The 16,252-nt window shown below is 34.4% G+C and overlaps 1 protein-coding gene across 4 annotated transcripts in view; it reads right to left on the bottom strand.

Annotated features, from left to right (window-relative positions):
• Positions 1-16,252, bottom strand: part of STAG1 (stromal antigen 1) — a 402,324-nt gene that overhangs the window by 162,584 nt on the left and 223,488 nt on the right. For all 4 annotated transcript variants that reach the window (XM_042954675.1, XM_042954671.1, XM_042954673.1 and 1 more), the window contains exon 7: positions 2,121-2,325. In XM_042954675.1, the coding sequence (XP_042810609.1) occupies positions 2,121-2,325 (205 nt within the window). The remainder of the gene's footprint in view (positions 1-2,120; positions 2,326-16,252) is intronic.

The raw sequence follows: 16,252 nt of genomic DNA, 5'->3' as shown, positions 1-16,252 counted from the left end.
TTACTTCATAGTTCTATTAGCAGGACAGCATTTAACATTTGCCCTCCATTGGGCATTCCTTCATTCCTCCATTGTTGGTTCTCCTTTCTCTCCTGGTCTTATGAGATGAAAATATAAACTTTTTATGAGAGCAAATTGGACTATTTAGAAGCAATTTCTATTTTATGTTTAGTTCCATTTATTTCAAACTGCTGCATTTACCATGCATCTGACAACCAGCTAAATGGGCATTACTGCATAGGAGAAAGTAAGATGAAAACTAAATAGAACATATAAAGAAAAAAAGAGCAAACTAAAATGCAGAAGATAGCAAAAGTCATGAAATTAGAAAGGAAAATGTATAGCATCAGATAATTTAAAAATAATAGTGTATTTACAGTATCTTTAAAGGATCTTGGGTATAAGATCTCTTTTTCTTCCTAATAATGAGGAAGAAAATACTCTCAAAACACAGAATTTAAGGTATCTGATGTGTGTCCTGTACAGAAATTTTTTTCAGCAATATAACTGTATTTTTATTTTACTTTTTTTAAAAAAATTGGGTAGATATTCCTCTTTTCCTAATAATAAGAAAAATATTACTCTCAAAAGCAAATATAGTAAAACCTTGGTTTGCAAGCATAATTCATTCCAGAAACATGCTTGTAATCCAAAGCACTTGTATATCAAAGCAAATTTCAAGAACCACTGGCTCGGTCGTGATCATGTGACATTCGGGGTCACATACTGATGCCGTATTGCAAGACACTGTATTGCAAGACACCGTTCATTTATCAAGTTAAAATGTATTAGAAATGTTTGCTTGTCTCAGGGAACACTCACAAACAAGTTACTTGCAATCCAAGGTTTTACTAAACTGTTTCATGTTTCATACAGACATGTAACTAAAAGAATAATGGACACTAATATGGATTAATCACATTAAAATAAGAAAAAAAGAGAGAAATGAAAAAAGAGAAATGGACAAAAGTATGGATGACCCAAGGTAATATACAGCTTTAGGCAACTGATTAAGCCAGAATATGACAAAATTTTAAACCAGGGGTTTGCAATGTGTATTCCCCAAAGTATTATCATCAGTATAACCTAAAGTTAAACTCTGGGGGTAAGTCCATGCAACCTGTTTTAATAAGCTCCACAGATGATTCTGATGCATGCAAAAGTTTGAGAACCAATGTTTCAAACATATTTGATAAATGAGAAATACAATGTAAATGCAAGATGAAATGTAATTAACAAAATTAAATTTGGCGTTTCTTATGATAATGTGTAAGATGAATATAAAGTCACTGCTACTAAAAAGGATGTAATCTGGGAGTATTTACACATAGGTGCATGTACACACACACGTGTGTATACTCGACATCACAGATCAAAAAGAACAGTCATTTTAGGTAAGCAGAGTTAAAGTAGTTGAGGGAAAATAGAACAATTGCTAAATTAATAAAATTGCCTTGTTATGGAAAGAAACAAGGAAAAAATGAATATACTTAGCTGAGAACTCTCTAGATAATTCTAAAATGAAAATAAAAGTGAAAACTAACCTGTCAATTCCTCAGATTATCTATAGCTGACCTAAATGAACTGACTGCAGAGACATTACAGTTAGATACAATCAAGTTATTACAGCAGGAGAAGAATGCTGGCTGTGCAGTGATTGCAATTAGATGGAATTGTGTCAAATATAAAAACAAAAATTTATACACTTAGGTATAATAATGAGCAATAAAGCAATGTAATTAAAAAAAAAGACTGAATCTCAAACTTCAACTACTAATTTTGGGGTTTATCAAAGAATATGGCCTAATGAACTCCTAAAATATCCTGAATTATGAAATAATGATATATGAAAGTAATTAAATGTTGAGAGAGAAATTTGCTGAAATTTGCCAGAAATTTTCCATTTTCATTCTCAAGGCAATCAAATGCCAGTTATCAAAATCAGCATATATCTTATCTAAACAGATAACATAAGCCATTCAGATGAATTTGGGGGAGGGGAGAGATGGTATTTTTCAGGAGCACAGCAATTAATTTAAATACTTAATCTAAATAAATTTTAACTGGAATAGAACATTTAACAAATCTAATTGAAAAAGAAATAAAATGTGGTTACTTACCAGCAAGGGTACTTGTATGCCTAAAAGCTCTGACCTGGGAGTCTGACAAACCAGTCAAAAGGGAAATTACTGTGTCCATCATATACTCATCATAAATTATGCTATACTGACACTGTCGAATCAGGACTCCAATAAATTCACAAAAGTTTGAACGAAATTTTTTCCATTGAGGTCCAGGCATGGTAAGGGGATAATCACCACTGTCCTAAAAAGGATAAAAAGGACATTATTAAATTTGACATATGATATCAATTTGATCAAAGTTTTTTTTCCCATGTATAAACCAACATTTTTTTCTCAAAAGTAGATGTGGACAGAAATTGAAGGTACACTGAAGACTTTATATTTATTGTTTGTTTTGATCTCCCACAACTAAATAATTCATAAAGTATTCAAAATTGTTACTGAGAACCAGAATTTAATTCATTATTCTAAGCCAACATTAAAAAAAAAAGTGATTCCAATTTGTATCCTAGTTGAGATAATTTGAAGTAGGAAACAAAAATATTAAAGAAGTTTAGACTAGAAAGGATATCTGCTACTGAATTCAGGTCAAACGAATCATGATTCCTGTAGCATATAGCATCTTTCAGTTATTTTAAATAGAATTTTTAAGAATTGAGAGATTCAAAAGTATAAGCATTTCATTAAGAAGTTCAAACCTAATTTTTCATATCCGAAACTGCAACCTTATCTCTTCCAGTTTTACAATATACGGGTTCTATAACTCTATTTTACAGAGCAGATTTATCAACTTTTCAAAGAATAAAAATCTAATATGGGCTCTTGATATTACCAGATTGTGTCATCTTGTTTAAAACATGAAATTGACAATGAACCCAATTAGAGGTTTCCTACTCTAGCCTAAAACATTTTGGTAGAGAAATGTAAATTCACAAGGCAAAGAATGAGAAATTCTGTGAACATGGTGCCTGAATATTCTCAATTTATAGCTATATGGTTTTTTCTAGGCCAAACTCTGCTAGAAAATTAGTTATGAGTGAAGTTATTAGCTGCATATATTTAATATTTTCTTTTTTAAATTTAAATACTTCTTTAGAAAGTTTTTTTCATGTTTATTTTGAGAGAGACAGACAGACACAGCATGAGCAGGGGAGGGGCAGAGAGGGGAGAGAGAATCCCAAGCAGGCTCCATACTGTCAGCAAGCAAAGAGCCCAACACAGGGCTCAAACCTATGAATTGTGAGATCATGACGTGAGTTAAAATCAAGAGTCACTCAACTGACTGAACCATCCAGGTGCTCCAAATACTTTTTTTTTTAAGTTTATTTACTTATTTTGAGAGGGACAGAGATAGCGTGAATGAGGAAGGGGTAGAGAGAGGGAGGGAGGGAGGGAGAATCCCAAGCAGGCTCCCTGCTGCTAGCACAGAGCCTGACATAGGGCTCAAACTCACCAACCATGAGATCATGACCTGAGCTGAAATCAAGAGTCAGATGCTCAACGGACTGAGCCACCCAGAGACCTCTAATATTTTCTACCTTAATTAAACAATTCAGCTAATGAATCGAAGGAAAGAACAGTCCTACTAATGATAGGAGATTCGTTAGTGGTCTGGAAAATAATGTGCAAGAAATATCTGAGGAAAAAACATGTATTTGGTTAGGTGGGGCTTCTGGAAAAGCCTTTAACATGACCAGACTAGGTAAGTATGACATCTTCAGTCCTTTGTCCCTTCCCCTCTCAGTGATCTAAAACTCATGTGTAATGCTGGATGTTCAACAGTGGTTTTGCAACCATCAAGGGGACAAGCATGGAGATAAAAATGACAGGAGACGGAAAAACTCTAGGTCTCTGCACTGCTGAGAGGCAGTACAATAATGTTTTACCTACTCCCAGATTTATTTTGCATAAGACAAATTACTCCTGTGAATTCAAGCCATTGTTGGTCAAATTTTCTACTACTTACAGGCATCAATCCTACTGTTATGGTAGAATTATAAATAGTGGGGAAAGATGAATTTTTCAGTGAGTGATTTTGGTGCATTTGGCTTTTCATTACAAAGAAAATTAGACAGATATTGCACCTTACACCAAAATTAATTCCTAAATGAATCAAAACACCTAAAACCAGTAAAAAAGAAAAAAAAGGAAAAAAGAAAAGAAAAATAAATGGCAGACAACATGGGAGAATATTCTCAGGGTGAGGAAGTCTTTTACTAAACACAATACAAAAATTAGAAGTCATAAAAGACCAATAGGTTCAACCACATAGCATTAATTTTTGTATTAAAAAAAAAAACCATTAAAAGCAAATCCAAAAGCATAACAATAGGGTTTGGCTTTCACTTAGAATGTGGAAATCTACCAACAATGAGAATAAGCTGAATCAACAACAACAACAAAAGTTTTCTTGAGCCCATCTTGAAGTAATTATCATTCCAAAGAATAAGCCCCTCCAAGAAGAGATCAAACAAACAAGCTCTATCATGTATGGCACAGCCTAAGAAGAAAAGGTGGTCTCCACAAAAATGAGTAAGAAGATATGAGCCTAAAATTTTAAGGAACTATCAAAGATGAAGTGTGAGCTAGTTTGTCACAGTGGTACAACAAGGAGTTTACACTCACTCAAAAGCTCTTTTCCATAGGTCTCAAGTGGGTACTTAAAAACAAATTCTGAGACAGAGCAGAACAGAGAGCACCTCTCTTGGTGCAGACTTGCAGGTGATGATCTTCAATTGCTGTGGGAAAGGTAAGAAGCCTAGCTCACATCTCCAGGCTTTTCGTCCCCTGCAAACTAAAAGACAATCTGATGGAGGTGAGTCCGCAAACTGAATCACCACCATAGCCAGGCAAAGAATCACTGCAGCTAGGAGAAGGTAAAAGAAGAAATCTTCCATCTGGGGGAGAGAATAAGACAAAACACTGGCCTGGACCCTGAATCCTAATACCAATATCAAACCAGAGGTTTGATAGCATTGGGAAGGGGACAGGAAACCACCTGAGGCCTGTCACAGAAATAATGGCCAGGAAAGTTGAGAGGGTCCCTCAAGGGCTCCAGGCACAAAAGGCATGATTAAGACTCAGCACTAGGGGCACCTGGGTGGCTCAGTCAGTTAAGCGTCCAACTTTGGCTCAGGTCATGACCTCATGGTTTGTGAGTTTGAGCCCTCCCTGCATCAGGCTGTGTGCTGACAGCTTGGAGCCTGGAGCCTGCTTCAGATTCTGTATCTCCTTCTCTCTCTGCTCCTCCCCCACTCATGCTCTATCTCTCTCAAAAATAAATAAACATAAAAAAAAAAAAAAAAAGACTTAGAACTAGGACAATAGAGTCCCCATGCCCTCATTATAATAGAAGGCAATAAAGCAACACCAGTCTACCACTAGATGGAGGCGCAAGAGTGTGGGGTAGGAGTGCTCTGTGCCACAAGAGAACAAGAGAGCTGAAAGCTGAGGGTAGAGCATGAATACTGAGAAAACCCCCTTTGGGTATCCTATGAACAAGGCAACAGCAGTTACTGTTAAAATCTGAAAAACAGAGAAATATGAAGATTATGGCACACTAAAGACGGTATCAACAGCAGAACACAAAACTAGCTCAATTCCTAACTAAACTGACAATGTATACTATTATATCCTTTTTAAATTTTTGTACTGTGCAAAAAGTTATTAAAAGGAAAAACATTTTTAAAAAAGAAAGAAAAATCTGTATCTACTTCAAAAGACAGTTTCTTGCTTTACTCTAATACCAGTTATAAATTTCTCTTTGTTAGACACATTTATACATGCCATGTAAAAATAATTGTCTAGGGGCGCCAGGGTGGCTCATTCAGTTGTGCATCAGACACAACTTGATTTCGCCTCAGATCGTGGTCTCATGGTTTGTGGGGTCAAGCCCTGCACTGGGCTCCACGTTGTCAGCACAGAGCCTACTTGGGATTCTCTCTCTCCCTCTCTCTGCCCCTCCCCAACAAACGCACACCCATGCACACACAAATGCTGTCTCTCAAAATAAATAAATAAACTTAAAAAAAAAAAAAAAGAACTGTCTAGAATTGAAGGGCAGAGGTATACTGAAAACTAACTTCCTTCACAAGGCAATAATTTCTTTTTTTAGCAAAGCTAAGAAAACAAAATAATAATAGCAAAATAAAGATAATTATCAAGTAGCCTAAATACCTTATCCACTAGTATTTAAATTCTTTGAGTGCAGTTTTACTATGATGCTCTGCACAAGGAAATTATTGAATAAACTAATGAAAAGTAAGCAATATCAAATACGAGACAAGTATAGAAAGGAAGAAAGAAGCTCATGGTGCAAGAGTATCAGGCAGAAATCTGCAAGAAGGGTAATAGAGAGCAAACCAAAAAGGTCCAGTAAGAAAGCAGTTTCTCCAAATACATTTAGATGACTATAAGGGGAGAAATTTCCATGTACAAAACATAACATAGCTAGGATTTATATTGTATGCACTTGTCACATCCGTAATTTTGTATTATCAGTATACTGTGGTAAACACTGGTATATATAAAGATAAGAGAAGTAAGATCTTAAGAAGTTGTCCTAGGTAACAGACATATAGGGTTCTAGTTCTGGGACTGTGAAGTCCACATATTCTTAACTCTACAATGGAGCTTCATCTAGTTTACTATAGGAACCTTGGAGGACATAAGGATTATCTAGTCATTGCTCTTCCAAGGAAGAACATTAGAGTTCTGCTAACAAATGGACACACAAGCAACTAATGGAAAAGTTTATTTTGGAAGTTTTGGGGACAATGATGGGGGAAAGAAGTAAAGGGATACCAACCCTCAGAGATAAGAGCCAGCAACAAAAAGTACAAAATTTAGAGCCCCTGAGATGAGAGCAACAATCTTAAGAGAGGTCCACTGCAAGGTAGAGCTCATTCAGCTGACAGAGTTGGAAGGTTAACTACCTAATCCCTAAACATTTGATATTTGGGAACCCAATCTGGCCACAAACTATAGATAGCTGAAGAGATAAAATACTCTTTTAAGAGTAAATCCAAGAGAAGAGCAGCTGGGTGGCTCAGTGAGCTAAACATCTGACACTGGATCATACCATGATCTCATGGTTCAGGAGTTTGAGCCCCACAATGGGCTCTCTGTCAGCACAGAGCCTACTTCTGATCTCTCTGCCCCTCCCCTGCTCAATCTCTCTCTCAGAAATAAACATTAAAAAAATAAAAATAAGCCAAACAAAAACAAAAAGAACTGTTTAACTCAGCTGATGGACAATGTCACACACACACACACACACACACACACACACACACACACAAAATCACCGGTTTTTGGTGAAACTGGCTTTTGGTTACCTAATTTCAACATACTTACCCAAAGACATATTACTATGACTGCTTAAAATGGTGATGTGTAAACACTTACTTGGAGAAAGTATCCATCCACCCAACTGTCCATCTACTCAGGTATTTACTGAGCAATAAATATGCTCCAGGCCCTATGCCAAGTTCTTAACATACAAAGATGAACGCAACAAGATCTTCTCCTAAGACCTTTTACTTTATTTTTTTCCAGCCTTACTGAGATTTAATTGATATATAACACTGTTAAGTTTAAGGTATAAAAGAAGCTGATTTGATACATTTATATACTGCAAAATGATTAACACCATAGCATTAGCATAACACATCCTATCACATTACATTACTCACTTCTTATTTTTTGGTGAGATCATTTAAGATTTCTTAACAACTTTCATGTATATAACATAGTACTATTAACTATAATCACCATGCTGTATATTAGATCCTCAGAACTTATTCAACTTATACACCTGGAAGATTATACTCTTGGCTAACTTCTTCCCATTTCCCCCCATACTCTAAAGAACTTCTACTTTAGTTGAAAAGAAGGACACATAAAAAATAAACAAGTAAATTAAGTACAATGATAGGAACGTTATAAGGGTACACAGTACTACTTAGGAAGGAATGTCAATTCTCTGCAAAGGCAACTGGGCAGGGGAAACAGGGTCAACAGCATTCTAAGCAATAACATTAGCAAGTGCCTATAAAACAAAGCTAAGCTATGACAATGAGATTACAGAACTACTTTAAGTTTGGCAACCTAAGCCAGATTTTGTGGTAGTAATCAAGAGAAAAGATGGGGCCAAGTCACAGGGAGCCCCTTCCTCATATAAAGTCTTCATTAAAGTAAAGCCAAGCTTTATTCTGGAGATAATGGGTGGCCACTGAAAAATTTTGGGCAAATAAGTTTCATGAACAGATGTGAGCTTTAAAAAATATTTCTGGTTCCACTGTGGAGAGTAACTGGAAGTAAAGGTGAAGGAAATGGAGCAAGGAGACTGCTGCCAAGAGATCCAAAAATGAAGGAGGCGGGACAGAGAGCGCCTAACTAAGGTAGTAATGATGATGATGGACCAAATAGGAGAGATGTGATATATACTCAAATACTAATAAAATCTACTGAAGTAAATGACTATTGGACAAAAATGACTTATTTCTGGTTTGATTAACTGTTGGGTTTATTCACAACTGGAAACAAAAATGAATTGTTTGCCCCTGACTCCCTGCAGGAAGAATAACTCTTTTGTTTAGGGATGCCTAATTACTAAGTCCCATAAGAGACCAATACCCTTTAATAAACAACTGATACAGAATATCCTATTTCCAGACTTCAGGACACACTGGTTTCTACATTCAAAATAAATAAAAAATTTCAGAAACAGATCGATGGATATTAAAACCACTGAGTGGCAAGTTGAGTGGCATAAGCGTAACAGAGTACCAATATTTGATAGTTGCAAATGTAAAGCATTTTTACAAAAAGATTCAATGGTGATCACAGTAAACAAGTGACCAATTGTAGCAACCTACCTAAACAACCTGATATTGCATATACTATCTACAGTGACCTAACATGCAGTACACAGCATCATCTATGAAATTTCCTTGCAAAAAAATCTAATGAAGTCATTAGACCTAACTTTCAATTATAAAATACAAGAGATTTAGGAACAAGTTAAATGAAACCATGAGGAAAAAATTAAAGGAACAAAAATGTGGGATATTTTACAAAACAACTACATTGTGGTCAATTAAAAGTTAATGCCATGCAAAGAAAAAAAATGTGAAGGAACTGTTTTATATCTTGGAAAAGTACTGACAACAAAGCAATCAAATGCAACATATAAAACAGTGCACTCTAGCCGCACTGGCTTCTTTGTTGTCTCTAATACCATATATATATATATATATATATATATATATATATATATATATATATATATATATATTTCTGCCTCAGGGACATTTGTGCATTTGAAATTTTCTCTTCCCCTAGACATACCCATGGTCGCTCGATTATCTCCTTCAAGTCTTTACTTAAGGTCACATTCTTAGGTTTTCCTGACTATCCTATTTAAATTCATTCTTCTACTCCCAATCTCTTCGCCCTTCTCTGCTTTATTTTTCTGCATAGCATTTACTATCATTTGTCATACTATAATATTTTGCCGATGTATTTTATTCACTGGCTGATTCTCTACTCATCCATAGATCTTCACAAACACTTTGTTAAAGGTAATAAATGATCTATCAAAAAGAAAAAGAAAACTTTATAAAATCCAAGATTTTGATTACCTCCAGAAGCACTGGAATGGGAGAATGGAGGAGCACAAAGATATTTGGGTAGTATTAGCAGTATTTCAGTTAGGTTGGGGGTGGCAGATTTATATACTTATATATATATATTACATATATTCTTTTGGGTATATCAAATGACACATGATTTCTTTAAATGAGTACACTAAAACGTGTTTGAAACTATCCACATTAACATCTTTGAGAATACCATTTCCTGAAATTACTAGGAGAAATTCCAAATTCTGGAGTACCATTATCTAAATTATCACAATGTTACAGTCAGTATTTAAGATGCAAAATCACCTGTGAACTTATATATCACAGTGATTGGATGAGTTTTTCACTTTTGCTTTCCCTCAAAAAGTTAGAATGCGTAAAAACTGTGTGTCAAGGGAACAAAAAAAAAGACCTATTACTTATCCTTGGAAAGATCCAGTGGATTTTTATAAAACAAAATTCTGAGTGGCCTAAATAAAATTGGTTATTAAGTATATTGTTTGAGCTTTTGTTTTTAAGTTAAATAGCCATAAAGATTAATTATTTAGACAGATTATTTTGGCTGACTGCCATAATGCAATTAAAGAGAATATGCTCTTTACTATCAGACCTCTGCTAATTAAACCTAAGATAACTCTTCCAATTCTGGCAAACCTCAGCCTTAAAGTATCAAGAAATTCAACTGGTATATATACACCAATTAAAGAAATAATGCAAAAATACATTTGGAAAGATAAATTCTACAAGTCAATGCTATAAAATTTTTGTTGTAATTTTCAAACCTCTATCTTATCTCTGTAAGTCCAGCATTTATCTAAGACATTGTTTAGTATGCTCAGGAGCACAAAAATGTTTTGGGGATGGCTTATTTATAAGTATTAAATACAATAGGGGCACCTGGCTGGCTCACTCGGTGGAATGTGAGACTCTGAATCTTGCGGTTGTAGGTTCAAGCCCAACAATGGGCATAGAGATTACTTTAAAAAATCAAGTAAAATCTTAAAAAAATATTAGTTACCATAATCTATATTTTCCAGTTTCGTATCTGTTTCCTCCTATACATCCAAACTATGTCTTTCTGATAAGCTCCTTCCTGGTTTTTCTGGTGAACTTCTATTGATCTTTAAAACCTAGTTTTAGGGCTAAGTAACTTGTGATGCTCCCACATCTCGGAAAATTTAATTCACCCTATGGGTTCTCACGGGGTGTTATATTTCTCAACTACTGAATGTGTCAAGGTATTACTGCTATTAGTTTACAATGCTTTCCCCCCATTTAGAACATGAACTCATTTTCTAGAGCTATAACCTTGTTAATCTCTAAATATACAGTTCCTAAGACAAATGTTATGTTCAATGGATGTTTATTGAAGTGAATATTAAAGTGAATATTAAAAAATAAATCCTATATAAATAAGTCTGAAAGACTAAATAGTTCATTTAGCAGCTGTTAAAATAATAAGTTATACAAAATCAATAAAAGATATAGAGCTTTTAGAAAATGTTTATTTATTTTGAGAGAGTGCACTTGAGAGGGGGAGGGGCAGAGAAAGAAGGAGATAAAATCCCAAGCAGGTTCCATGCTCAGCACGGAGCCCAACCTGGGGCTTGATCTCACAACCATGAGATCATGACCTGAGCCTAAATCAAGAGTCGGATGCTTAACCAACTGCACCACCCAGGTGCCCCAAGAAATACAATTTTTAATACCTAGCTTTAGCTAGGTAATTTAAAAGGTGTCCATAATGATTAGCAAATATAAATGTGGTTCCTTTATATGACTGTAAAATCATGTTTTATAGACATATTTTATTAATTAATTAATTAATTAATTTTTTTTTTAAGAGAAACAGTGAGCAGGGGAGAGAGGCAGAGGGAGAGAAAGTGTGAATCCTAAGAAGGCTTCATGCTCAGCACAGAGTCAGATGCAGGGTTGGATCCCACGTCCCTGGGATCATGACCTGAGGCAAAATCAGGAGTCAGATGCTCAACCAACTGAGCCATCCAGGCACCCCTCTAGATATATTTTAAAACTGAAAAATAAAAATCTTGCAATGTCCAGGGTGTAATTACAATCTCAATACATAGTTCATCATGACTAATCACAATCAGATGTGGATTTAAGCCAGTACCCACTGACACAAATGTTATTGTTGGCTTATGATTACTTCATTTAAGCATTTCTCATAAGGAGAGTTGATGTTTCAAACAATATAATGGAATGGCGTAACTCCAAATAGATTTAACATATATCAATAGAATATAACTGGTCCTTTCAAAAAGATACTAATTTAATTCCATAACTTATTTGGTCAGTCATAAGACATCTGGTAATAAAAACAGCTGGAAATTTATTATATGACTGAAGGTGTCTAAGTGGAGACAGCAAAATTGTTACTTGAGTGACCCTTTCTCCAGCTACTTCAGGTTACATACTTGCAGTTGTATACTAGGCAGAATAGGGTAGTGGTTATAAGTATGAAGGAGCTAGATGGTTTGAGTTTAATTCATTTACTAAGTGGTGGGACCTCAGGCCAAGTTTCTTAACACCTTTTGCCTCAGTTTTCTCATCTGTAAAATGGAGATAGTAATGATATACAAGACCTATCTCATAAAATGTGTATTATTAGATATATGTAAAGAATATACAACAGTGCCTGGCACATAGTAAGCATAAGTATTTACTATTACTTTTCATTCAACATGTTTCCTCTGGTCTCCAAACTATTTTGTACCTTTTCACCTTACAAAAGATTACAATTTCTTGGCTCTTCATGAGTTTTTCTATGTGATTATTCCTTTTCTGGGCACTTCTCACCTCCAACTTTGCTTCCTTTCTTTAATATTCTGTTTACCTTCCTCAATGTGAAACAGACTCCAAAGTGATATGTACAACACAAACTGAGTGGTGTACTGCAAGAAAATATTAAAACTGCTCTTTAGTTTTAATTAAATTAAGAAATAAATTACTACTAATATTTAATATATAGAATAAGCTTTGTATGCCCTCACTAGGTCCACATTTTAAACGGGTTTGTGTCACAAAGGTATCTGAGGTAGCCCAAGAGAAAAGAATAAGAAGAGTTCAATGCTCAAGGGGGTTAGTATTATAACACTTACGCTAGTATTATGATGCTCTTTCCTGGTTTATTCATTTTGTAAGTTGCATATGACCAATGCAATGGATATAAATATACTTTAAAATATTTATTTTAACTCTTCAGAAAATGGAAACAGATTTCGGGAAAAAACAGAAACAAAAAGAAAAATCTGAGTACGTAATAAGAAGTGAATTATAAAAAATATGAAGGCACTAACATTGCTTTTATAAGCTCATCTTACACCACTATTAAAGTTAAAGCCACGATGATCTAATAACATCTGATAAGAAACTGATCTAGCAATGTATGCATTTAATTCTATAAACAAACATATGCTGCAAACCACACTGTAATATAAGAAATGAGGTCTATATACTGTCTTCTGATTACCAAAGATAGAAGGAAAAAAACCTTTTGTCTATTTTTATCAGATATTTAGAAAATAAGGTTTAGTTCAGAACTAAGGTAGTTACCAAGTAGTGACGTCCGTTTTATAAAGCTAGATTGAGACTTTTAATTTGCAACAGAAAGACTTAAGAATAACAGACAATATCCATTTTAGGGTGAGTTAACCAACATAATTTTATTAGATATTCAATTTCATCTTTTAAAAATATTTTACTGATCCATTTCCTCTTTCTATCATGATTTGGATTTCCTTATAGATATGAGTTAGGATTGACCATTTATACTCTTTACAACTATTTTCATTGTAATCTATCTTTCTAAATTACTAAACTAGCATTCTATTTCTGTATTGACTTTCTGAATGGGTCGAACACAGGAGATATGCTGACTATGAAATCACATACTCATACATTCTGGTATATAAGAGCTATTTTAGAAAGTTACTTCTAATTAATACATTGGAATGCTGTTGATATAAATAACTCCTACAAGCAAGATTTAGGTTTTTATCAGGTAGTTACTTCTTAAGTACTCTCCCTACAAAATAAGAACTCTACCCTTTTGAGAAGAAGCATGGAGTAGAGGGAGAAGAGGGGAGACTAATAATTTAGTTTTATCATAGGTATTCACTATTAAGACAACAGACTAAAAAATATTTTATTGATGGAGTATAAAATAAAAAATTAGACTTTAATTTGGGACTGGAGATAATATCTTTGGCATTTCCTTTTTATTTTCTCAGTTTGTATACTATTTAACCATTTTTACATTTCTTAAAATTTTTAATCCTTTGATTAGTAAATGCTCAAATGGATAAACAAATGAACAGTTCTATACTTAAGTTTAAATAAACAAATCCATAGAAGCACACAAGATTAGAAACAAGAGGAGAAAAAACAAGACTCTGGATAAATTGGACTCATTACACAAGGGCACAATATATAAAACTCTGTGAGCAATATAACACAAAATAACACAGACAAGAATTTAAGACACTAAGTAAGTAATATATTGTGTTGCAAAGTTTCCCTACACATAGATGCCACACTTCCATATATGAAAACTATGCAAATTGGCCTTTGGAACACATAACTTAAGAGTTTACATTTGCAGATGTGACTCTAATAATCTAATAATAATAGCAGTAATACTATTACATTTTGCTTTATATGTTGGGCTCCAAAAGGAACTGAATGTATCTACCAACTCTAAAGAGCTACAGACTGCTCCAGGAATTAATATATTTCTAAATTAGGTTGCCATTACAATTACAATGCATTTTGGCTATGTGCAGGTTTGTAAGCCTTAAAAAAAAGTAATGAACATTAGAACAGAATCAGTTTGTAATAAGGAATAGTAGCTACACTATACCTTCTCAGGCAGTAAATACTCTTGGACCACCTTACCCAAATATAAACACCTTCAACTGAAACTACTTCTCATTTATCTAATTTTTATTATGCTATAATATAATATACAGATTTATGCAACAAAATTTCAATGGCTACTCCCTATGAAGCAGACATTGCTCTAAGCTCTCAGGATCCAGTGGATCTTATTATCAGATCTTTCTGAATTTTACTAAAAAATACAAATTACCAGGGTACCTGGTGGCTCAGTCAGTTGAGTGTCCCACTGAATTCAGCTCAGGTTATGATCTCACAGTTCATGAGTTTGAGCGCCCTATCTTGGACTCTCTGCTGTCAGCAGGGAGCCTGCTTCAGATCCTCTGTCTCCCTCTCTCTCTGCCCCTCCCCACACACTCGCTCTCACTCTCTATCTCTCAAAAATAAACACTGGGCCGCCTGGGTGGCTCAGTCGGTTAAGTGTCCAACTTCACTTCGGCTCAGGTCATGATCTCACAGTTTGTGAGTTCAAATCCCACACTGGGCTCAACTCAGAGCCTAGAGCCTGCTTTGGATTCTGTGTCCCATTCTCTCTCTGCCCGTCCCCCACTTGTGCTCTGTCTCTGTCTCTCAAAAATGAATGTAAAAAAAAAAAAATTAAAAAATAAAATAACCATTAAAAAAAATACACTTTACCAAAACTAACCTCCTTCCACTCCCAGGGGACTAAATGACCTATACAGTATTCTGAAGAAACAAAAACAATAAAATACTGTATATTTAACAATATGTAAGCATTTAAACGCAGTTTCTTGCTAAAATGTTTAGTGATAAAATGAATAGCCTTAGAAAATAATTAATATATAATTCTGCTTTAAATGAATATATTCTAATAAAACTGTGTTAGCTGTACTGTCAAACAGGACAAAAAATAATTTTTTTAAAGAATCTTTCCTATTTTCATTCATTTATTTATATATTTTTATTGAAGTATAGTTGACATACAATGTTACCTTAGTTTCAGGTGTACAATATAGTGATAAAACAACTTCATATGTTATGCTATGCTCACCACACGTGTAGCTACCACTGTCACCATACAACCCTATTATAGTATCATTCACTATATTCCCTATGCTGTCTGTATCCCTTTAACCTCATGAATTATTCATAAAATGGTGGTTTTTAAAAAATTCTTTTTTGATTTAGTCACTCTTCTCAAATATTGGGAGAAAAATATTTAACCATATGAACACTTTTTGAGTAATTTCATTTGCTGCATTTAACTATCAGTTTTGATAACAGTTTACTATTCTTCCAATACCTGAGTATTTGACAATAGTCACAGGAATATTTTCTTGGGTACATCATGATCTTCATTTTGCTGAATTCCTCATCTTCCCCTACTTATCTCAATATCTTAATACAAAGCAATGATAATCTTGTTTTGAATTTTCAGTGTATTTTCTCTCATACTATTTTCCTATATGAAGTGTTTTTATAACTTAAATCTCAGTTTTTTCTCAAAATCTCTCCCAAACTTTGCTGTGCATTGGAGTCAGCTGGTGACCTTTTAAAAATCCCTATGCCCTGGATGCATGCCTTAAAAATTAAATAAGAAGGTCTGGGGATAAGGGAGAGAGTCAGGCATCAGTTTCCAAACATACCCAG

The sequence above is a fragment of the Panthera leo genome, chromosome C2 (genome assembly GCF_018350215.1).
Source record: "Panthera leo isolate Ple1 chromosome C2, P.leo_Ple1_pat1.1, whole genome shotgun sequence".
NCBI lineage: Eukaryota > Metazoa > Chordata > Mammalia > Carnivora > Felidae > Panthera > Panthera leo.
This window is presented reverse-complemented; position numbering and strand designations above follow the sequence as displayed.